The 22,832-nt window shown below is 40.7% G+C and overlaps 3 protein-coding genes across 11 annotated transcripts in view; all 3 read right to left on the bottom strand.

Annotated features, from left to right (window-relative positions):
- The window catches only part of RC3H2 (ring finger and CCCH-type domains 2), a 51,996-nt gene extending 51,313 nt beyond the window's left edge, over positions 1-683 (bottom strand). For 2 of the 4 annotated variants that reach the window (XM_019421221.2, XM_019421222.2), the window contains exon 1: positions 428-680. The gene's annotated coding sequence lies outside the window, so the exon portion shown is untranslated. Of the gene's footprint in view, positions 1-427 lie in introns of all 4 variants that reach the window. The other 2 variants (XM_019421219.2, XM_019421218.2) reach the window with 2 other exon arrangements.
- A 1,512-nt stretch (positions 684-2,195) lies between these two features.
- ZBTB6 (zinc finger and BTB domain containing 6) lies at positions 2,196-22,729 on the bottom strand. 4 transcript variants are annotated; one of them, XM_019421214.2, is made up of 3 exons: positions 22,621-22,729; positions 7,936-8,108; positions 2,196-6,786 (listed from the first exon to the last, which is right to left on the bottom strand). In XM_019421214.2, the coding sequence occupies exon 3, from the start codon at positions 6,775-6,777 to the stop codon at positions 5,506-5,508; it is 1,272 nt and encodes a 423-aa protein (XP_019276759.1). In that variant the 5' UTR covers positions 6,778-6,786; positions 7,936-8,108; positions 22,621-22,729; the 3' UTR covers positions 2,196-5,505. The 4 variants fall into 4 exon arrangements, with proteins under 4 accessions (XP_019276759.1, XP_019276760.1, XP_019276761.1 ...); XM_019421215.2 differs by having other exon boundaries at positions 22,625-22,642; XM_019421216.2 differs by lacking the exon at positions 7,936-8,108 and having other exon boundaries at positions 22,621-22,712.
- ZBTB26 (zinc finger and BTB domain containing 26) lies at positions 9,032-22,724 on the bottom strand. 3 transcript variants are annotated; one of them, XM_019421211.2, is made up of 2 exons: positions 22,625-22,724; positions 9,032-13,382 (listed from the first exon to the last, which is right to left on the bottom strand). In XM_019421211.2, the coding sequence occupies exon 2, from the start codon at positions 13,370-13,372 to the stop codon at positions 12,047-12,049; it is 1,326 nt and encodes a 441-aa protein (XP_019276756.1). In that variant the 5' UTR covers positions 13,373-13,382; positions 22,625-22,724; the 3' UTR covers positions 9,032-12,046. The 3 variants fall into 3 exon arrangements, with proteins under 3 accessions (XP_019276756.1, XP_019276755.1, XP_019276757.1); XM_019421210.2 differs by having other exon boundaries at positions 22,621-22,716; XM_019421212.2 differs by having other exon boundaries at positions 22,587-22,671.
- Positions 22,730-22,832: the final 103 nt, after the last annotated feature.

The following is a 22,832-nucleotide window of genomic DNA, read 5'->3' on the forward strand; positions in this document are numbered from 1 at the left end:
ATCCCTGCGCTGAGATCTCGGGAAGCCCCAAGACAGAAAGCCGAAAAGCTAGGAGAGGACTTGGTTTCGAGGTCCTCCTCCAAAACCCCTCTTGCTAAGTGGTGTAGAAAAGGGAGAGAGAACCCTGGCCTTTGCTTGGGTGGGTTCCTTAGGGGTCAGTGGGCTCCCCTCGGCCGGTGTCGAAGGGAGGTGGCCATTTGCGCCGGGCGCTCGGTATTGAAAAAGCCCTACCAGGGAAAGGGGCCTCCGCAGGCCCCGGACTCCGGGCCCGGTCCGAGTGTCAGGTGCGGCCCTCAGTTCCCAACCCTCGGGGCACCGACGACGACAGCACACAGGCCCCGGGCTGCGACCGGTCTCCCGCCCGACCGCCGGGGACTTAGGGACCCAAGCTAGGGCCCGAGCCGCATCGTGCCCGCCCCCGCCCTACCTGTGGGGGCCCGGGCGGGGTCGCTAAGGGCCGCTCCCGGGAGCCCCGCGACGGCGCGGCTTGGCGACGGAGGCGCCTCGTCTCGCCGGGGCAGAGCTCGGCGGCGGTTTCACGACCTCAAACTCCATCGGGAGCTACAGGGACAGCCCCGTTGGCGGCGGCGGAGGCCGCGACGGGGCCTCCTCCTCCTCCCTCCGCCTCCGCCTCCTCCTCCTCCTCCTCTCCAAGGAGGCGGTCCTGGAGGGATCCCGACCTAGATCTCGCGAGAAGATACTCCCCCTTTCACGCGAGATCACGCAGGACAGGGCGTTAGGGAGGTGGAAGGGAGGAGTAGTGCCCCCCGCCACCTGGACTGCGCATCAGCTTCCCTCTGGCCGAGACTAACCACCCCCGTCACGTGACTAGGGAGCCCCGGAGCACTGTGGGAGGTGCTGTTAGGAGGCCTAGGCGAGCCGAAAGGGTTGATGGGAAACTCCCTGCACCTTCATCAGCGCCTTGAGCTAGCCTTTAACACTGCTGTGAGGCAGTGCCTGACTCCCCTCATGAAAAAAGTGGTCTCCATTGAGCATAATCCGATACATCTATATTATATGCACTCGACCATAATTATACACTGACTCATTCCCCCAATCCTTCCACATATTTGACAATCTCCCTATTAAAAAAAACCAAAACAACAAAAAAAACCCAGCATTTGCTTGCCAGGCACTAAGAGATATCTATTACAGAGAGTTCTTTACAAGCTGACAGAGATCAAAATTCAAGCACAAATTCTGGCATTAATGTCTCAATAAATATTTGTTTAAGGATTTTTCACAGCAAGCTGTGAAGGTTAAATTCCTATTGTTTTTCTAGATGAAGAAACAGACTAGTATTAGAAATAAGGGAATTCGACTTTATGGACTGCTTTACCATGTGCCAGGTCCTGTGTTAGGGTAATAAATATTTCATTTTTACCATTTATTTTCGTTTTTATAGTTTATTCATCAAAATAATCCTAAAAACCTGACACTATGTACTCTTTGTTACTGAGAAACTGAAAAACACAGGTTAAAAAATTGGCCACAAACTGTGATTAAACTGAAGTCATTTTCCAATGTGAAAACATATGTCCAACAAAGGCATGCATGAAAGTAAATCCAGTACAAATTTAGACATATGGACATGTAGTTTACAAGCTGTAATAAACTTAATATGTATGTGTATATATATGGTTATTACTATTATACTGCCATAATGTCAGGGAAACAAAAGTGTTTTTCAAAAAATGTTTGTTGGCCAAAGACTTTTCTCCCATGCATTTGTATCCTTTCATTCTCTCCTATGACATAAATGCTAATCCAAGAGTAAGGTTCTCAATAATGGTTCATTTGTTCCACTATTTTCCATTTAACTAGATAGTAATGGAAGCATATATATGTATGCTTTTCATTTTACTGGCCAGTGCATATGACACTCTGCTAATATTTTCACAGGTGACCTAACCATTACATTTAATATTACAATCCCAATTTCTGTTCCCTGGCACTCCCTATCCCTGCTTTATTTCCTCCAAGTCTGTTTTCAAAATCTGATATACATTGATTTTACTTGTTTACTGTCTTTCTCCCTCCACTAAAATACAAGCTTCATGAGACCAGGGATTTTTGTCTGTATATCTAACTTCTAGTACTACTGTAAGGATTCCATAAATATTTGTTGAGCGAATGAAGAGCCAGAAGAAATAGTTTCATTCCATAAAATTCACAGATGTAGACAAAACACAAAGTTCTCCATTCCTATCTCCAGTTTATTTTTTCTTATGTAAACATATAGAATAGTTACATCCAAGGAAAAACAGCAAGGATTTTCTCTTATACCAAAGTAACAACCTACCTTTCCAAGATCCTTTATACATTAATGCAGTAAATGAAGAGGCTGAACTCAAACATGTTGCATCTTTCCCCATCATATCAGAAACACAAACAACTAAAAGTGAATGTTTTAAATGAATAAATTCAACACTTTACTTTGCCATACCTGCATTTTTCAAAAGATTCTATTTTCCTGGAATTGTTTATATACATCATGCAAACAGACACTCTCTAGGAATGTTCTGAGATCACTGTGTGCTACTGGACAGGAATAAATAAAAATAAATAACAACCATCACTTTCACAAAACAACCCTTCCCCCCAAGCAAATATCTCAAAGTGCTTACCAAAAATGTCACAAGAATCTTACAAGGCACACATAAAACTTAAACATAGTTCATCCATAATTTTTTTTCAAACAGCAAAGATAGTAGATACCAATTCCTAAAAAAACAGTTTATTACTATTCTTTTACCCTTCCCTCCCATCTCCATCCCTCCCCCACAAAATTTCATCCTAGGAAGCAACATAAGAAAAGTACTTCAATCACAAACTATTTCTGAAAGAAAAATGTTTTCATAACTACAAATGGTCAATTATAGATCAAATGGGAAAGAAAATTAAATGTTGTACTATCATGTTCTCCAGTGGAAGAAAAACACTACTTAGTTTAAAAAAATTCTGTCTCCAAAGTAGTACTCAAATAGCAACATTCATAAAGACACAAAACTCTCCTCTCTTGCTTTACCCTCTTCTCTGTTCTTAGGAACTCAGGAAGATTTAAATATAAAATCATGAGAACTTTAGACCTGGAAATGATTTTAGAAATTACCAAGTTCAAATTTATTGTTTTATATATAAGTTTAAGAAAAACTGATAGAGAAGTCACCTGTCCAATGTCACTAAGAAGGACATGGGGGAAGGGATATGAAGTTGGTTTTCTTATCAAAGATGAGAGCTGGACTCTTTAAAGTCTCTCCCAGAGTTAAATTCTATGGAGAATATATTTTTCCCAAAAAATATCACAAAAAAGGATATTTAACATTTGTAACAACATGTGATCAATCACAAAATTCTTATAAATGGTACAAAGTATATTACATTTTCAAATGTGGAAGGGCTTCAACAGAACCTAGAGATAGCAGAAATTCTACATAAAGTTGAGGTGAGTACAGGAGGAATAGAACATTTTGAAAGTAAGATGTATCCAGTCAGGCTTCTTTACTAAAAGTAGTTCCTGCATTTTAGAGAGTATGATTTTCCCTGCAATAGATTTTAATCTTTGTTATGGTAATTAAAAGTCTCTCGTTATTTGTACACAGGGAGAGTAGAGAGCAATGGCTCATAACACAATAAAAAATATTACTTTCACTAAAATAATCATACAGTCATGGTTTTCCTTTTGGCTCATTTCTGGAAATACAGAAACTCTAGGGATGGTTAGGATTTTTGTCAACTTGTGGTAAATGAAAAATGCATTAATATAAATGAAGTTATTAATAATTAAGAGAACACTAATAGCTAGCCATATTTAAACTATTCATCTAGTGACAACAACATAATATATATGGCCAACTTAAAGTGAAAAAGGGAAGGGCGCCTGGGTGGCTCAGTTGGTTGACTGCCCGGCTCTTGATTTCGGCTCAGGTCATGATCTCGCAGTTTGTGGGATTGAGCCCCGTGTCAGGCTCTGCACTGACAGTGAGGAGCCTTCTTGGGACCCTCTCTCTCTCTCTCTCTCTCTCTGCCCCTCCCCTGCTCGTGTTCTCTCTCTCAAAATAAATAAACATGAAAAATAAGTTTTCAAAAAAAAAATAAAGTAAAAACGGAATAAATTATTAAAATACACACAAAGTGGATGACTCTCAAAGTCATTCTGTTTGGTGAAAAAATCATCTCACAAGGGAACACCAGAAGATTCCATTCTGACAATCCACAAAAAGCAAAATTACACAATGGAGAACTATTGCCAGGATTTAGAGACAGGTGGAGGAGTTGACTACAAAGGGGCATCATAAGGGAGTTTTTAGGGATGATGGAATGTTCTGTAACCTGATTGCAGTGGTGGTTGCACAAATTTACATGAATTAAAATTCATGGACATGTAGACCAAAAACAAAGGTCAGTTTTACTACATGTTAACTAGAAAATAAAATAAATTTTAAAAAGGAAAGAAAGAAGAATAGAATGAATATCTTTGGTAAGTTGGGATTTTTTTCTTTAATGTTTATTTTTTAGAGAGAGACCGAGCACAGCTGGGGGAGGAACAGAGAGGGAGACACAGAATCTGAAGCAGGGGCCAGGCCCCAAGCTGTCAGCACAGAGCCCAAAGTGGGGCTTGAACTCACAAACTATGAGATCATGGCCTGGGTTGAAGTCAGATGTTTAACTGACTAAGCCACCCAGGTGCCCCAAAATTGGAATTTCTAAAAGAAACTTTTCAGAGTTTCATGCCAATGGTATAATTTCACTGGTCATAAAATTACTAAATACAACTCTGTTAAATAAAATTGAGAAACCTGGGCCCAATTAATCACTTCTAAATTATGTGTACTAACAAGTCATGGAAACATCATTTTAAGATTAGCCCACGTACAAGGAAATTCCGCTACTCCCAAGTGAATTTGAAGTGTGTTCCCTTACAGTTTAAAACAAGTACCTTGGTACTTAGTTAAGAATCCAACAGTAGTTTGTAAATATATATATAGATACACACACACATATATGTATATGTGTATATATATATATATATACATATATATATATATTTCACTAGTTCTACAAAGAACTAATAATGGATCATAGCGGTTTTTTTTAAGTTATTTTCTCTTCCTGTTATCCTAATTCCTAAAAATTATTATATGGTTGGGATTTTACATTTATATCATTTATCTAGAGACTCAAAATCAGAACCTAGAAATACTGCTGGATCCTCTGTCACTGGAATCAAGAATATTTAAGACAGGAACATTATTTCTCTAGTTATACCACTGGGACTTACATATAATACATGAGATAAGACAGCATCCCATTAGCTTTATCATGTCTCCCACACTTTGGAACTGTTCGTAGAAGTTCAGGAAGAATAACACGTGTAGGCAGACCAAAATTAAGACCCAAAGATGGGGGAGGAGGGGAATGCAGTATAACTATACTGCTGCATTTCTATAGAAAAACTTGCCTAACAGAACGATACAAGGCTTACATAGCAAGGTGTGGTTCTAATTATAGTAGATTTTGCCTTTTGAGATCATGCCTGGGTAGTTTTTCACTACTACTTCTGCCATGGACAGAGGTTAAGTGCTTTTTGAGAGCAGATTTGTGTTTGAAATCCATGTCACAACAGTGGCATTTGTATGGGCGATCTCCACTGTGTATGTTCAAGTGGTCCTGAAGTGTGCTTTTGGCAGTAAAGGTCTTCAAGCACACAGTGCACTGAAAGGGCCGTATGCCCATGTGCCCTCGAATGTGCCGGTTGAGATTTTTCTTCTGTGTAAATGTTTTCCCGCACTGTAAGCACAAGAACAGTTTATGCATCTTAAGGTGGCGCAGATAGTTTTCAACGTGAAGAAATCCTCGGGGACACCTGGGGCACTGGTGCCTCAGTGAATAAGCATCCTCCAGGTTCTGAATCTCATTCACTGTACCATGACTTCCTTCAGTATTCTCACAGAATAAGCTCTGATCTTGATTCCCAGGAACTTCTGCCACTCTGCTCTCAACTGTAGAATTGATCAGTGAATGCTGTGTTTCAGAGAAATACATGGTTGCTTTTGAAGAGGTACAAGGCTGTGAAAACTGCTCATTTTCTACACCGGCAGTACTGATAGATTCCACATGGAGGATACAAATTTCATTATCTTTAAAACCAATATCTACTGAAGACAGCTCTGGTGACTTCATTTCCTTCCTCTCTGATGTCAACTCTGCTGTAGACTGTAAAACATTGCTTTCTTCTTCTTTTACATGAAAATCTACGTTTATGGGACTGTCTTCTGAAATTTCAATTATCTCACAGTCTTTATCTGAATTTTCTTCTTCATTTTTAACATCTGGATCAGAGGACTGACACAGGTCAGTATGCTGATTGTTATTTTTCATAGAAAGATCAATTTCCAGATACTTTGACAAAGCTTCTGTGCACTTTTCCACAATGTGAACCATCTGCAGGTAACTAGCAGCAGTCAAATATTTCAAAAGCTCTTTCCTTTTAACTTCAAGTGCTCCTGTATAGCAAGACAGCAACAGTTTTCTGCCAACTTCTGCACTCTGCAAGATGGTGATTCTGACATGTTTTGACTGCGTAAGTAAAAACTGATCTCTCATGAAAGTGGAGCAAGCAGCTAAAATCACCTTGTGCCCCTGGAACTCGGTGTCATTAATATAAATTGACACATCACAAAATAAATTCTGCTGTCTCAAGAGATTCATTTTCTGCAAGACTACATCTCCTTGCTGTTCAAACTGGAAATGCAGGACATCGGATTCAGCAGCCATGGTCACAATCTAAGCAAAATAAAACACAAACATTGATGTAAAGATAGGAAATGCTTTCCTACACTGTGATGGTAAAAACAAACACAAATCCCAAACCTGAATTGGGTAAAAGAAGACTCAAATTCTAATCTGAGTACGAAGAGCGAAACCCTATGCCACGGTCTCACAACCCAGAAAATTGGAACGCATTTCTCTATGATCTCTTAACACACTTTTCATATTTTTATTGCAGTACTTATTATACGGAGTTGTACTTAACAGTTTCTGTTTTTCTTCTTGGCTAAATTTTATCTATATTGTGGTCCAGGACACTGTTAATACCTACGAGTGAGAGGACTTAACATAGTCTCCCACATTAGAAACCTTAATGTAATCTCCAAGCTTCCTATTCCCCGTCAGTACTGCAGGTCCTCATTCTGTTCCCCGGGGGACCACTGCAAGGTCTTTCAACAGGTCTCCTTGATACCACACTCTCCCATATTCCCAGCCTCCTCAGTGCCACCAGAACTAACATCTTTTAAATTTTTTTTTTTTTTTACTCTCTTCTACCTTAAATTCTCCATTGTTCTCCTCTACCTCCAGAACAGCCTACTCTTTTTAGCAGATAAAAGATCATTCACGATTTGGTCCTAACCATCTTTAAGGCGTTATCTTTTCTCGATTTTTCATCTGAGCTCCTTCCATATTGAGATTTTCACCACTGCCCAGACAAGAAGACCCGAATACACTTTTGCACATGTTATGTTTGCGCTTCCAGGTCCTCTTTTCAGCTAGTGATGTGGCTCCTTTAAGCCCCCAAATCACTTAAGACCGCTGTTGACTCCTCCTTCGGTCTCCCCAACAGTCAGTTCCTCCGAAAAGCACCACGAAAAGGTGCCTGGTTCATCTCAGTTCCCGCAGCGAACGCAGGGGCCGGCACAGAACAGGCGCTGCTCAGGGAACATCTGTTGAACCGACCCGGACCCCAGCTGGCCTGGAAGATCCTGCAGCTCGCCACACACGGGTTCTTCCCGAGCTAAGCCCGCCAAGACCGTACGCCCTGTCGCCCAAAGGGTTGTAGCACCAGTGCAACCTCCCCGCCCGCGCTTAGGGGCCTTCCTCCTCCACCTCGCCCTCTTCAGGCTTCCCCACCGGCCCGTCCCGATCGCGCTAACTCACCGACTCAGAGAGCCAGAAAGCAGCTTTCCGCAGCAGCGGCGGCCTAGGCCGGAAGGTGGACTTAGCCTGGGAGGAAACACATCCGGTGTCAACTAGCTCCGTTCCTCACTGGGGTGGGCTGGCGTCCCGGAAGGACATCCTGAGACTGTCTCCCTTCCTCACTCCCCCCGCTCCTGGAATGACAGAGAGGCACCCGAATTCCGGCAAATCCCATCTCTCCTGCCCCAGTTTCGGCAAGCGAGCCGTTCCCCTTCGTGAGTTCTCCCCAACGTCCGAATCGCAGACGGGTTGTGAACTGGGGTACAGCGCACCTATTCGGAATTCCCTGCGCCGGAACCGCTGGGAGGCCCTCCTGGGCTGTTACGGGCCGGGCCGGCTTTTCCTCACTCGGCCTTCTACAATTTCAAAGGTGGCAGAGGAGAGGAGAGGAGACTGCCATGGGGATCAACATTCGAGATTGCCTAGCTAATGACCATCAGGATCTGACTCCCACCTCGGGGTCTCACTTTACCAATCCTTCGGGTGTCCCCGTTCCCCACCCACCAGTTCTCGTCGAACCCAGGCCTTGTATCTTAACTCTTGGGGCTGCTTCCTCCCACGTGCCCTATCCATCCTCCTCCCTATCATCCTTCAAAATCTTGTTCATAAATCACGTCATCCCTGAAGCCATCCTGAACTGCCCTTGAATTACTTGGCTCCCCGTTGGGAGCCTGTAAACCCTTTGGCTGCCTTCATTATTGCAATTATCATACCTGTAATGAAATCTGTGACCAATCTGATCGGAGGTATTTAGGACAGTGATTTATGATCTCCGCATTCTCGAAATCTGGCACTGAGTAGGCATCAGGTATTTGCCAAATGAAGTTATGTCTGAACCAATTCTGAAAAGCAGCAGCTCTACCCTTCAGTCAACAGGTTCTCCTGGAAGTAACCGACCCAACTAACAATTTCTGGTTAACCAGATTTGCTTCCTAGGCCAAGCTCAGCGTGCTTGATTAATAAACAATAGGAGTGAAGAAAGCATTTCTTTTTCAAATTCAGGCAATTGAAAAGGAAGGCAGGAGGGAGAGAAAAAAGAAACCACTGACACCACAGATTCAATTGTCACACTTTTATTAAGGAAACTTCCCCATAATAAGTGAAGAGGTAGTTCATAGTATGTCTAACATACAACAGACTTAGAACAGCTATTCACCAGCTGAAATAAAATATTCTGGTTTGTTTGTTTAGGACAATCTTTTAGAAGTGGTGACTCTGGTCACCATTTATAGATCTTCTAATAAAGAAACTAAAACAAAACCACATCTGATTTACTTCAGAGCCACTTCAGTTTGGAGTTTGTCTTTAAAATTAAATAAATAAATAATGGTGACACGGTAATTTTTTAAAAACCAAGTTATGGTAAAGACAGTCCTTTTTAGTTATCTTGGGGATCCATAAAATACAAATGCAGAATGACTAAGGTTTTAGAAAACCTTTCTTCTCTATAAGAATATGACTACTTTTGAAAGTCATCTTCCCTTATAAAATGTATTTGATATCAGTAACTTGACCACTTTGAAATACAATCTAAGAAACATGTATAAAGAAGGAGAAAAGTCAAGTCCCACCAAAATTAAGAAAATGTCTCACAGAAACAAAACACCTCTCCAGCCAAGAAATGGAGGAGACTGTAAATCACTTCAGTGGTTTGCAGTTGCAAAAGGTGAGAACCAGTTTTACTGATTAAAAAACCCCATCAAGATGCTGATTTTAAGTGATCAAAGAAAGCAAGGCATTTTCTTTATTATTCCCAGTATAAAATCACCTTCTCTAAGACCACATGAGACCATATGAGACCACATGAGACCATAAGCTCTGTGAGGGCAGGGACCTTAGCAATCTTACCTTCAATATCCTCAGTATCTAGCATAGTGCCTGGCAACAAAGGTACCCAATAAATGTTTCTCAAATGACTCAATGAACCCAGAAATAGTCTCCAACCAAAGAGACCAATCATATTGAACTCATGTCTTTTAGTCTTCAAACCAGTAACAAAAACAGGACATGAATGTAAGTGAAGGAAGCACTCCAACTTCCTATTTCCCTATGATGAAATGATGTTCAGAGAAACACTGGTTAACATTAATGTCTCACTGTTGCATAGAACTGGTACTCTTTGGCTGGATCATATAAAAATCAGAATGCTAGGTAGCATCATTAAACCATAAAATGAGTGACTTTGGGCATAAGATACCTATTAGTCTTATCACTCAATTTTATTCTCATTTTAAGGATTTTAACAAAAGGTAGAAATTATACCTCAAATCAGATTCACATGTAAATGCATCAAATTATAACAGCTCGCAGAATTCCCTGTGACTATTCAAGTTAAACTCAAGTTTTGGTTTATCTGTACATGCATTCTCATAGCTCAAAAGTAAAAACAAAAGCCCAATGGAAACTAAACACTGCTTCCAGACAAAATCAGATTCACATTTGTTTCCTTCTCACATTATTCTTACTTGTCTTTTTTCTCCCTGACCACCACCTAGCAAATCAATCACTTGCTTGAGCAGAAGAATGTAATATTCATTCTAACCAAAAAAAATAATTAACAAAAATACATCCTTCCTGTGATGTTTTGTTTGTAAAACGTGGGCTGTCTCAAAAAGCCAACAGGGATTCCAAAAAGTGAAGCACAAACTAGGAGCTTTTTGCTGATAATAATACCTTTGATCATGTACTAAATCTTTTTAAGCTAAGAGATAGGGAGAAATAAGGAGAGATTAGCTCATATTTTTAGTCACTTCTCTACTTTGGCCAACCTTGGCCAGGCCACCTCTTTGGGCTTTGGATACCCCAGCTTAAATAAAAGAGGTGGAGTATATGATCGCTTAAAGATTCTCTAAGGGACCCTAAGACTCCTATTACCTAAATCTAATTCATGAGTCAAAAACTACTAAGACTCAAAATTTTCTTTCTGAACTATAACATGTGCTTTCGGAAAAACAATTGTGTCTTTCCATATTGGAAGATCAATTCTGCATTAGTGATCTATCAAACATGGCAAGGTGGGACTATGTACCTTTTTAGGACTATCTGAATGCAAAAAACCCAATTGCTCCTTCTGTGATCCACTTTTTTCATCCATCTTAGAAACTAGTGTACATGAAGAAATGAGGATACAGAGATTATTACAGTACAACAGACAAAACTCTGAAGGCCAAACTCACCTTTCGGAAGGCTAACCTCTAAAACAATCCAGAGACTGACTCCCAAATAGCCTCTTTTGAGAGAGACCATTATACTTTAGCACATTTGCAGTGTGCCTGGGGCAATCCTGATTTGAAAAGCATCAACAAGTACGATACACATTAATTATAAGCATTTGGCTTCTTTTCGGGAAGACCTCCCATGTAAGTGCTATTGTAAATTGTACTTCTATCCTTTGTTAATTATGCTTCTCATGCTAACTATTTGTCTGTAGGTGTTGCCGAAAACATTGTACTCTGGTCTATGTGAACAACACAGTGACATGAAGTTGGGCTATAATACTGTTGAAAAGAGTACAGAACAACCCAAAATACTTCATAGCCAGCTCCAAGACAAGTACAAATGGTAGGAGGCAGATTCATTATCAATAGGCAATTAACAATAGGCAGCCAGAAGTTTTATCACATATTCAGGCCAAGAGCAATATCCTCTTATGTCTCAGCCTGTTTTCTGCCAAAGAAAAATACTATTCACTTCTCTTAGCACAGCATCTATTAGTGGACCATAGGTGATGTTATTAACTCACTGGTACCCTCAGGATGTGCCCAGTGAAAAGCCTAAAATAGTGTCGGTCTAAAACAAAGGTCAATGTTAGGTAGACAAACGGAATACTCCTTGGAAAAGTAAAACAGACATCACAGGATAAATAATTCAAAACACGAAATGGGAGAGGGCAAAAGGAAGAAGGCAAGACCACTCCAAGTGGTAAGTTGCCTGGTCTGTTAGTGCTTTGACTCACCCCTACAACCTGCACAGAGGCTTTGGAGAAGTCAAACTAGCAAAATCACTCCTAAAAAGATTCAAGACTATTGCCATGTTTTCAGTCAGTTCTAAGTTGTGAGCATAAAGCCCCTACTCAATTCACACAAGTACTATCGTTTCTTAAGTTCAAGACAGCTTGGGCCAGTTTACCTGCATCCAGGACCTGTGTTGCATCAGGCTGTGGCTGACACCCTTTAGAGTCTGAGACTGTTGTACATGCAAAAGAATCAAAATCCACTGTGAGGTCTTGCACATTTCTTTCATTGGCATTATCAAAACTGTTTTTGCCATGCAGCTGTTTAAGATGTTTCCTCAAAACTGGCTTATGTGCAAAAACCATGTCACAATAGTTACACTTATGGGGCTTATCTCCACTGTGAAGGTTAAGATGATCCTGTAAGGAACACTTCTGAGAAAAGGTTTTCCCACAGATCTTACACTGGAAAGGTTTAATGCCGGCATGCACACGCATGTGTCGATGAAGGTTGCCTTTCTGAGTAAAAGTCTTGCCGCAGAGTAGACACATAAAGAGTTTGTGCATTTTTAAATGGTTGGCGTAGTTCTCCAGGTGACGAAACACCCTGGTACACTTTGGGCACTGGTGATGCCACTGTAGGCCTTTGTCTACACCTCGAATATTAGGCCCAAAGACATCTTTTGAGGCCATGATGATATTATCACTGCCTGCGTAAGAGAGGGCATAATTGTGGAGATGGTTTTGTTCTATTTCACTTACTCTGTTTTCCACAGTTGAATTTATCAGGGAATGCTGGGGCTCTGATGAATGTAAAGCAGTGGGTTCAGAAGAAATAAACTGGTTCTGATCTTTTTTACTTCTAACCTCAGATACATCCCCAATAGATTCTACCTTAACAATCTGAATATCACTGTCCTCCATATCCATACTGTCTTCAGATGGATGAATACAAGGTGAATCCTGTTTTGGGGAGCCTCTGGCATCTCCCTGCTGTTCTTTTGACTGGGGAGAAGCACTCTGTGGTTCACATCCCTCTTTACTATCCATTGGTTGTTTTGGCTTTATAAACTTCCACAAGGCCTGTGTGCACCGTTCTACAATGTGGCTCATCTGAAGAAAACTTGCAGCAGTCAAGTAATTGACCAGTTCCATTTCAGGGAATTCCAGCACACCACTATAACAGGATAAGAGCAATTGTCTCCCCACTTCGGAACTCTGCAATATGGAGATTTTCACCTCTCTGGAATCATTCAGTAAAAACTGGTCTCTTAAGAAGGGGGAACCTGCAGCAAACACAATTTTATGCCCCTGTACCTCAATATCATCTATGAGAACTGTAACATCACAAAATTTATTCTCTTCTCTTAATTTGTTCATTTTTTGTAACATTGAATCTCCATAATTTTCAAACTTGAAGTGAAGGAGATCTGATCTTTCAGACATTTTGGCAGACCTAAAGAACAGAAATGTAAAAAGGATGAATTTAAGAAAATTCAAACAATTAAGAAACCTGGATTTTTCCTTCCAAAACCAAATTTGTGTTGTCATATCTCTTTGTATGTATCCAAATGATATTTTCCTTGAAAGAGGAAGCTATTGTAACAGCTTTCAAAGGCTGTTAAAAATTAGTCCTTACCAACTAAGGAGTGGACTTGTATTAGTGTACATAGCTTGGCATCCATTCAACTTTTTAAGATACTTAATACAAGAACAGTGTTTGAGTTACTCCAAGAGCATTTTCTTGCTTCTCAAATCAGAATTTTATCAGGTTTCAAAAACAAACTGAAAACATCCCAGCAAGTAATAACAAAGTAACTATTTTCTTTTGCATGATACTGTGAAATCCTGCTTCTTCAAAGACAAAATGTTTTCCTTTGCTTTCTATTTTTTAAAATAATGTCTTTTTTTTTAAGTTCTATTTATTTATTTTGAGAGAGAGATGGTGAGAGCACAAGTAGGGGAGGAGCAGACAAAGAGGAAGAGAGAGAATCCCAAGCAGGCTCTGTGTTGCCAGCACAGAGTCCAACGTGAGGCTTGAATTCACAAACCATGAGATTATGACCTGAGCCAAAATCAAGAGTCAGATGCTTAACCAACTGAACCACCCAGGTGCCCCTCTTTGCTTTCTATTTTAAAGAACTGCAGTGACATTGCTTGCCCCATTCCTTGGTAAATCCTCTTCTATTTAAACTGATGTGAATTTATTCATACAGGCATTTCTGCAATAAACTGAAAGTCACAAACTTAAAGGGACAATGTTTACACAGTATCAAAGGCACAGGTCTTTATCCTGTGCATTTTGGACAAATATAACTCTCAAACATTTCTTGATATAGAAAGTAAATAAAATATTTGATATAGAGAAACCAGATGAGCCACTTGGTGGGAATCTGAGTAGGAATAAAGTCGATCAAATGAATAGCTTAGAGATTTTGTTCCTTCTTCTTTATCCCTCTTTATCTATCATTACTCATCAACTGGACTATTAGAATAGGATCATAAATGTTCCTTGGGCTCCAGCTTCTGTACCTTCTAATCCAGCTTCTATACCACATGTCAGCTTTGAAAAATGTTGGCTCTGATTATATCTAACCCCCGCCTAAAATCCTTCTGTGACTTCCCATTGTCTCCTGGATGAAGACTAACCTTTGAGTATAAACTGATGAAGTAAAACCTCATAATAATTAAGGTCAACATTGGTGTAATGCACTCAACCATGGAGAAGGTGTCTTTGCCAAACTCTCTGCCTTTCTGTCCCTTTACGTAGCAATTCCCTTGGAGAAAGTCCCTATGTTTTGATTCCATACTCCCTAAATGATTTTCTGGTAATTTGGCTTCCCATGTGTCTCTCTACAGGGAAGAATGAATTAGCGATGCCAACAGGATAATTCCAGTCCCGCAGTCATTATAAAAAAAAGTAAACTGGCAGCCTGTTTATGCAGCAGTCTTCTGTGACATCAGGTATATCAGCTCTGCTCTTGAGAAATAATCTCAGTGCATCAATAAATTTACCTTGAATTTTGTGCATTCATCAACTCTGTAGTGGAGAATCACATGAGACAACCAGCTGTGCTTGGCCACATCTGGATCCTGAAGCCCTATCTTTACAATCTTATCTTCTACAACAGTGACTAAGCACGGCTCATAGAACATCAGCTCCTGAAGCAGAGTCCAGATCTTATTCATACTGCATACAAACTCATAGTGCATGACAGCACTCTATTGACTCCAGCTCTTAGCACAGTTGCAGTTCTCTCTTTAGTCTAGAGCACTACTCTAATTCGGACTCTTCTTCCTTCCTTCCTTCTTCCCTTCTTTCCTTCCTTGTAATCTCTACACCCAACATGGGGCTCAAACTCATGACCCTGAGAGCGAGAGTCAGACACTCTACCAATTGAGACAGCCAGCCAGGCACACTATGACTCCTTTATTTTATTTCTTGAGGCCCATACCTAACCTCTTACACTAAAACAGTTGTCTTTACTGGACCTATCGCATAGCACTTCCAACGTTAACACTCAAAATACTTTATTAAATACAGTACCCGTTCCTTCCCCTCCAACTGCAAGCTTCATGGCATTAGAGGGAAACATCTCCACCCCACTCAATGAGGCTGATGCTGGGAACCTGCATCTTCTAGGGCAAAACACTTTTTCCTTTTGCTTTAAATTCTACTTATTGCAGCCACATTACTGGCCAGAACCTCTTCTCTTCAAACTGGTGTGTATTCCCATCACCTAAATATTGTACTAAACATATAGTAGGTGCTCAGTTGGTATTTGTCGAACCTACAGGATCTGACAGCAGAAAGAAGGAAGAATTGCTGTTAGGAAGATCAGCTCAGAGTCTGTGAAAGCATTACGGCTCTGAGGCCACGAAAGCCTAGAAAGGAATGAAAGTGGGAATAAGGGGTAAAGAAAAATAGTAACAGATATTTTGAGGAACTTGGTAAATGACTAGATCCAGAGAATGAAAAAAAAAAAAGGGATGTATAAAGGTTTCAAACTTAAGAGTTCAACTGAATGAAACTATCACTGAAAGAGGTGAAATATAGGAGGGGGAACTGGTATGGCACAGGTGTATTAACAAACATATACAGACATAAATGAAAACTTTTCCTTTGTATGGCATTCTGAATGTACAGGTATGAATAATTACAATAAAAATGAAAGAGGAAGGAGGCAGAGAAGCAAATGCAGCATCAGAGAAAAGATGGTGAATATCAAAAAGGAAAAAATCTAGGAGATACAAGAAACATATCAAAAAAGAAAGCAGCAAAACTGTATTATCACTGGTTAGTTTTAGCAATCACAGTATCCTAATTCAGTCATTCTGGAAACAGTGAATGCCCCAATTTATAACCAGAAGTTATAAAAATGACTGTTGTTTCAAGTGGCCAAACAAAAGGGGCATTCTTTCTTAGAGTTTAGCTTGTCCTTAGTCACCCTCAGGTCAGTATTTTTCTACACATACCCAAAAATGATCATGAATTGCTTCCATCTATAGGATGACAATACACACAGTGTTTGAGACAACTATCCTCAGAAATAACTGTTCCTTGAAGCTCCAAAGATGAGGAGCTGGAGTACTTCCTATCAATCAGCCTCAAGAAACTTAACAGCGAGAGCAGCCCAACAGTTACCCAAAGAAAGTGCTGGCTTTGATTGCTCTGCTCTAGTCTCAGAATGTGAGGAAAATTGTCCTGTTTACTTTAAGTTTTCCCTAACATGTGTCAGTGCACTCTATTGGCTGTCTTTGATACACTCTTATTTCTGGGCCACGTAGTTTATCCCTTAATCAATTGCTGTTACTAGTTTCTCTTTTCAATACAATTTTAGTTATTTGAGGGCAAGGACCAACTGTTACTTGTTTTTTTAATATTTTTATTAAAAAAATTTTCTTAAATGCTTATTTATTTTTGAGAGAGAGAGAGAGAGAGAGAGAATAGGGGAGGGGCAGAGAGAGAGGGAGACACAGAATCTGAAGCAGGCTCCAGGCTATGAGCTGCCAGCACAGAGCCCGATGTGGGGATCGAACTCACAAACCACAAGATCATGACCTGAGCCGAAGTCCCATGCCCGCCACTGGACTGAGCCACCCAGGTGTCTCACAACTGTTACTTTTTATACAGCTCATTCAACAAGACCAGCACAATAATTAACTTTTTAATGTTCCCTATGAAATCATTATTGTACTATGGTAGCGATGCTCTTCATTATCATCTTTTCCGCTTTTGAGTGTCCTGGGGAAACTTTTTTCTTGGGTTTGTTTCCAAAATGGTTTTGACAGTGTAAAACTAAATTTTAAATATATATACACATACGTATATACACATACGTATATATGTGTATGTGTATATATCTGTATGTGTATATACATATGTGTATATACATATATATTTTTTTTACTTTTGAAAAATGTCAAAATAGAAAGGAATAACTGTGTTTCTTATAAACTGGCTTAACAACATGAGAAATAGTAGCTAATCTTTATTGAATCCTTGCTATGTCCCAGGTATAGTGCTAAGTGCTTTACCTAAATTGACCCACCTAACCCTCAAAATCTCTAAGAGGTAGGTATTATTATCATCTCCATTTTGCATATGAAGTCTTGGAGGATATAAGAAACTTGTTCAACTTATGAGAGGTGGAAAGTATTAAGTGTTAGAGCTGGAAATTGGGCCCAAGCTACGTGATGCCAAAATCCACGTATGAAACAAGACTAGCTGAAGTTTTATGAATAATGTTAACTGTGTAACTGCTCAGACTTCCCTCCTCATATCCATTCTAGCTGTGCAGTTATGATTTTCATACTTTTGTGTATTCAGTTATGCTTCAATAAAAGGTTTATGTTAAAAAACAAAAGAGTACAATGTAAAGCCAAATTTGTGTCAACTCTAGAGAACTTTAATAGGAAACCATTTGGGTACGAGTCGTATTCTTGATTGCATTTTATTCCCTCAGCCTTGTTTTTTATCTTTGTTTGTCACCTATGTTATGTTATTTTCCCATCTTTTGTGTATTTATATTTGTATACTAAGTCTGAATGTCATTTGCAAATAAAAGGGACTGTAGTTAACTTCTAAGCATAGTAGTTTTTCCTAAATTTCATAAAAATCACTCACATAATTCTAGATTATAGTAGAGCTTCTAGTAACTAAAAGTAAAGAACTTATCAGGTAGAAGAGGGACTTGGTCACCACATTGTTGATTCTTTTCACAAAATGACTTCCAAATTCTCTCTCTTTATTCCAGCATTGCCACAGTTCAGGCCCTTATCATCCATTGCCTAGGTGATTGCAATTATATCTGCATACTGCCCAGTTTCTATTAGCAAGCTCTGAATGACCTATTTCTCACACATCAATGTAACAGGAGTATTCTCACTTAAGATCACTTTTTCTGGGGCGCCTGCATGGCTCAGTTGGTTAAGCATCCAACTCTTGATTTCATTTCAGGTCATGATCCTACAGTTCATGGGTTCAAGGCCCACATCAGGCCATGCACTGACAGTGTGGGACCTGCTTGGGATTCTCAGTCTCTCTCTCCCTCTCTGCCCCTTCCCCCGCTTGCGTGCACACGCATGCTGTCTCAAAATAAACATTTTTTTAAGAGATCACTTTCTCGGGGCGCCTGGGTGGCGCAGTCGGTTAAGCGTCCGACTTCAGCCAGGTCACGATCTCACGGTCCGTGAGTTCGAGCCCCGCGTCGGGCTCTGGGCTGATGGCTCGGAGCCTGGAGCCTGTTTCCGATTCTGTGTCTCCCTCTCTCTCTGCCCCTCCCCCGTTCATGCTCTGTCTCTCTCTGTCCCAAAAATAAATAAAAAACGTTGAAAAAAAAAAAAAAAAAGAGATCACTTTCTCTTTGTTATATTTATACAATTCTTTCATAATTATCTCCATAACAAATATGCCAACTGATCTGAAAATTCCTGTTCAAACAGGAGTAACCAAAAAGGATCAATGGATATTCTAAGTTGGACAATGTTTACTGCTGTGCTACAGGCAATGAGAAAATATCCAAGTTTCTTATTTCATTTTTAAAAAAATATTTATTTCTTTTTGACTGAGAGAGAGAGCGAGCATGAGCGGGGAAGGGGCAGAAAGAGAAGTGGACAGAATATCTGAAAGGGTCTCTGCGCTGACAGCAGCAAGCCTGATGAAGGGCTCAAACTCATGACCCGAGTCGAAGTCAGAGGTTCAACTGACTGAGCCACCCAAGCACTCCAACCAAGTTTATTTCAAATGCCTCTAATAACGACTTACAAGGAAAACTTTTCTATTCCATATAATAAACTCCCAACCTGTAGGTCAGTCTCTTTTCTCATCTACCTCATGAAAGTACCCTTATCTTTCAACTTAGCACTCATAACTACGTGGAAATTTTTCTTTGTCTCTCATTAACACCATATTTCATTTTCAAAAAGGTTACATTATATTACAGCCTTTATCTCTGTAAGCCTCAATCTTTTTCTTCTTATGGGTAACTTTTATGGCACTACATTCTCCCAAATTCTCAATCTTTTATTTTGTTTTTACTTTTAATTTTAAGTAATATACACAGAAATACATCTTCCTTGGAAAAAAAAAATTTTAACTTTATTTATTTTGAGAACGATAGAGGGTGCATATGTGTGCTAGCAGGAGAGGGGCAGAGAGAGAGAAAGAGAAAGAGAATCCCAAACAGGCTCTGCACTGTCAGCGTGGAGCCAGACGCAGGGCTTGAACTCACGATTTGTGAGATCATAACCTGAGCCGAAATCAAGAGTCACACGCTTAACTCACTGAGCCACCCAGGCGCCCCTACATTCTCTAAAAAAAAAAATCTCAAAATCCCCATCCTCATGACCACCCTTAACCAAACTTAACTTTACCTCAAGCTACTCAAAAGTACCTGCCCTAGGCCACTATTCTATCATATGAAATGTATGATGCCTAAACTCCTGCACTGTCTAAAACCCAGCAAATCAAAAATAACATAACAGTGGACATGAAGGAGGTGGTATGCTATTACTCTAATAGATCGAGATAGAAATAATGAGGGCCTGAACACTGACAACAATCATATGGATACAGAGAGGAAACAGATTTGAGAGATATTTCAAAGAACTGATGGACTGCTGACCAAGGTGGGGTTCAAGAAAGGATAGTTTAAGATGACTCCAAGACATTAGACTTGAATGACTGGATTAATTTGGCAGATTGCCACTCAATAAGCTAGGGAATATTAGAGGGGATGAAAATGGGTCTGGTCTTAAAACGTTTAGCCAGAGAATCCTACATGACATAATGGGGAAGATCCATTACCTCGCTAGACATGGGTGCGAAGCTGAAGAGGAGACCCAATTATACATAGTAAGTGATCAATGAAAGTATGGCATAAGTTGACCTAATTGTGAAAGACACTGACCTAAAATGGCACTGACTTGAATAGGATCTAAGACAGAAAAAGAGAAATAAAAATCAAATATATAATACAAACATAAGCCCATTACTTACCTGCTCAATTCGGATCTCCTTCCAAGCCTCTCAATTTTTTTATCAATGAATCTATCTTTGCCTAAATTTTTCCCATTCCTGTCAGCCCATATTCAGTCACTGCTTAGTGCAGTGGATTAAACTATGGTTTCTGAAGCCATATTTCCTAGGATCAAAACCCTGTTCAACCACTTTACTAGTTGTGTGATCCTGGGCAAGTTAATTAACCACTTCTGTGCTTCAGTTTTTCCAACTGTCAAATAGTAATATTACTTCATAGGGTTGTTATGGTAAATTAAAAATTAGGTTAATGTTTTAAAGAGCTTAGAACAGTGTCTGGAATGTGCTTGATAAGCATTTGTTAGGTGAATAAACAAAGCCTGTCAACTTTCTTTGTGAAATCCTTCACATGTGGTCTTTTCTCATTCTCATTTAACACCAAACCAGTTGAGGTCCTCATTATTTCATATATCACCACCTCATCACTCTACTAAAATTGTTTTTTAAAAGGTCTCTAACGATCTCTCTCTTTTTTTAAGTAATCTCTATGCCCAACCTGGGGCTCGAACTCTTGACCCCAAGATCAAGAGCCAAATGCTCTATGGACAGAGCCAGTCAGGCGCCCCACTAATGATCTCTAACTAAAGAAATGCAATCTTTTTTTTTTTTTTTCTCATTCCCCAAATGCTCTGCATGCATTGTCCCGTGCACCTTCCTCAAAATTTTCTTCTCTTGATTCTTGGTCTTCTTGGACCCTGCACTTTTATACATTATCCCCTACCTCTGTTTTTGCTGTCCCACCAATTCCTCTTTTGCTTCATAAATGCACCCATTCTCCCCAAATATTCCCATCTTTCTCACTACTTACTTCCTGATGCCAAATATTACCACAGCTTCTACTTTGATACCAATAACTCAAACTTTTACCTCTAGCTACAACACTGGGGTTGAGCTGCGGATTTTCATTTCCAACTTTTTACTGGAGAGTTTTATGTGGCTATTCTATTATACCTTTAATTCAATATATCCAAAAAATAAATTTGCACTCTACACTGATTATGGTTTTGTTGCTGATAACGGCATCAACATTCTCCAAATACCAAAGGCCTAAAACCTAGGAATCAGCTTTGCTACCTCTTTACCCCTCAACATCCAATTTATTACGGAGTCTTCACATCATTCACTCCAGGATACTTCCCTTCTTTCCAGTTATACTGTCATAACTCCATTTCAGGACTTCATTAGCTTTCACTAGGCTTATCCCATTACTGCTTCAAAAGAATTTCCAATAAGAATACCCAGACATTAGCTGAAGAATCCATAATCAGCTTATACGTTCCTTTTCTATAGACTGACTTCTAGAACAACGTGGCTTTCTACAGAGCAAATCTGACTGTATAAGTCTCCTGCTTAAACCTCCTTAAAAACTACCCATCTCTTTTAGGGTTAAACCTTTCACTATCTGGACCTCAGCCTACTTGCCCAGCCTCTTATCTCATCCTATGCACAAGAGCCCCCTATTTCCTCCTCTTCACACACAATTTACCCTCAGTCATTCCTTCACAGCCTTGCAAACTGTTCCTTCTGCCTGAAAAGCTCTTCTCCACTTTATCCTCCCCATTTAGACGTCAATTTCATTCTTCAGCTTTCCTAGCAACTGCCCCTTAAGCAGTTCACACGTATACGACTGATATATATATCGCAAGAGTAATTATTTGTTTATATCTGGCTCCCAAACTTGACCCTGGAAAACTGGAAGGGTATCTTACGAAGCCCCCGTGCCTGGCATAGAGTCAGTAATAGAAAAGGTGCTGTGGCCAGTGGCCGATTTGGGGGAAACCCCGGCAAAAGTGTAACCTAGGTCAGCACGCATAGTGAGTCTAGCGGGCTGGCACTGCGGCCTTGCCAGCGCCTCAGCTCTGGCACTTCTTACAAGATGCCAGAGTCAGGCGTCCAAGCCAACTGCTGGGCCCTGGGCTGGGGTCCCAGGAAGAGGTCCCTAGGGCATAGTTAGGCTCCCCACTCCAGGCGCGGGGAAGGGAAAGGGGCGGGGCACAGCATGGGCCGGGTCAAGGGTTCCTTAAGTTTCCCCGGGCCTAGGCCAGCTCCCCGACCCCATCCCAGAGCAGGTCCCAGCCAATCTAGGGCCCCAAGGGGGCTCCCTCTTGAGAGACCCCGTACCCCTGCCCGGCGCTCCAGCCGCCTCCGCACTTACAGACCCGGGAGAAGGCCACCGTCAGGATCCGGCACCGCCAGGAGCTCCGGCCCCTCGGGGCTCCGGGAAGGGGGAGGGGCAGGGAACCCGAGCCAAAGGGGGACCCAACGGAACCGGAAGGGCAGCCCTCGCCGGACAAAACAACTTCCAGGTCCCATGGTCCTCTCCACCAATCGGAAGGCTCGGAGGGCCACTGGCCCGGGAGAGGGACT

This window comes from Panthera pardus, unplaced genomic scaffold (assembly GCF_024362965.1).
Source record: "Panthera pardus isolate Hobbes unplaced genomic scaffold, ASM2436296v1 HiC_scaffold_20, whole genome shotgun sequence".
NCBI lineage: Eukaryota > Metazoa > Chordata > Mammalia > Carnivora > Felidae > Panthera > Panthera pardus.

Excerpts from the sequence above, each read along its gene's own strand:
- ZBTB26 (XM_019421211.2), bottom strand. The coding sequence starts at position 13,372 with ATGTCTGAAAGATCAGATCTCCTTCACTTCAAGTTTGAAAATTATGGA.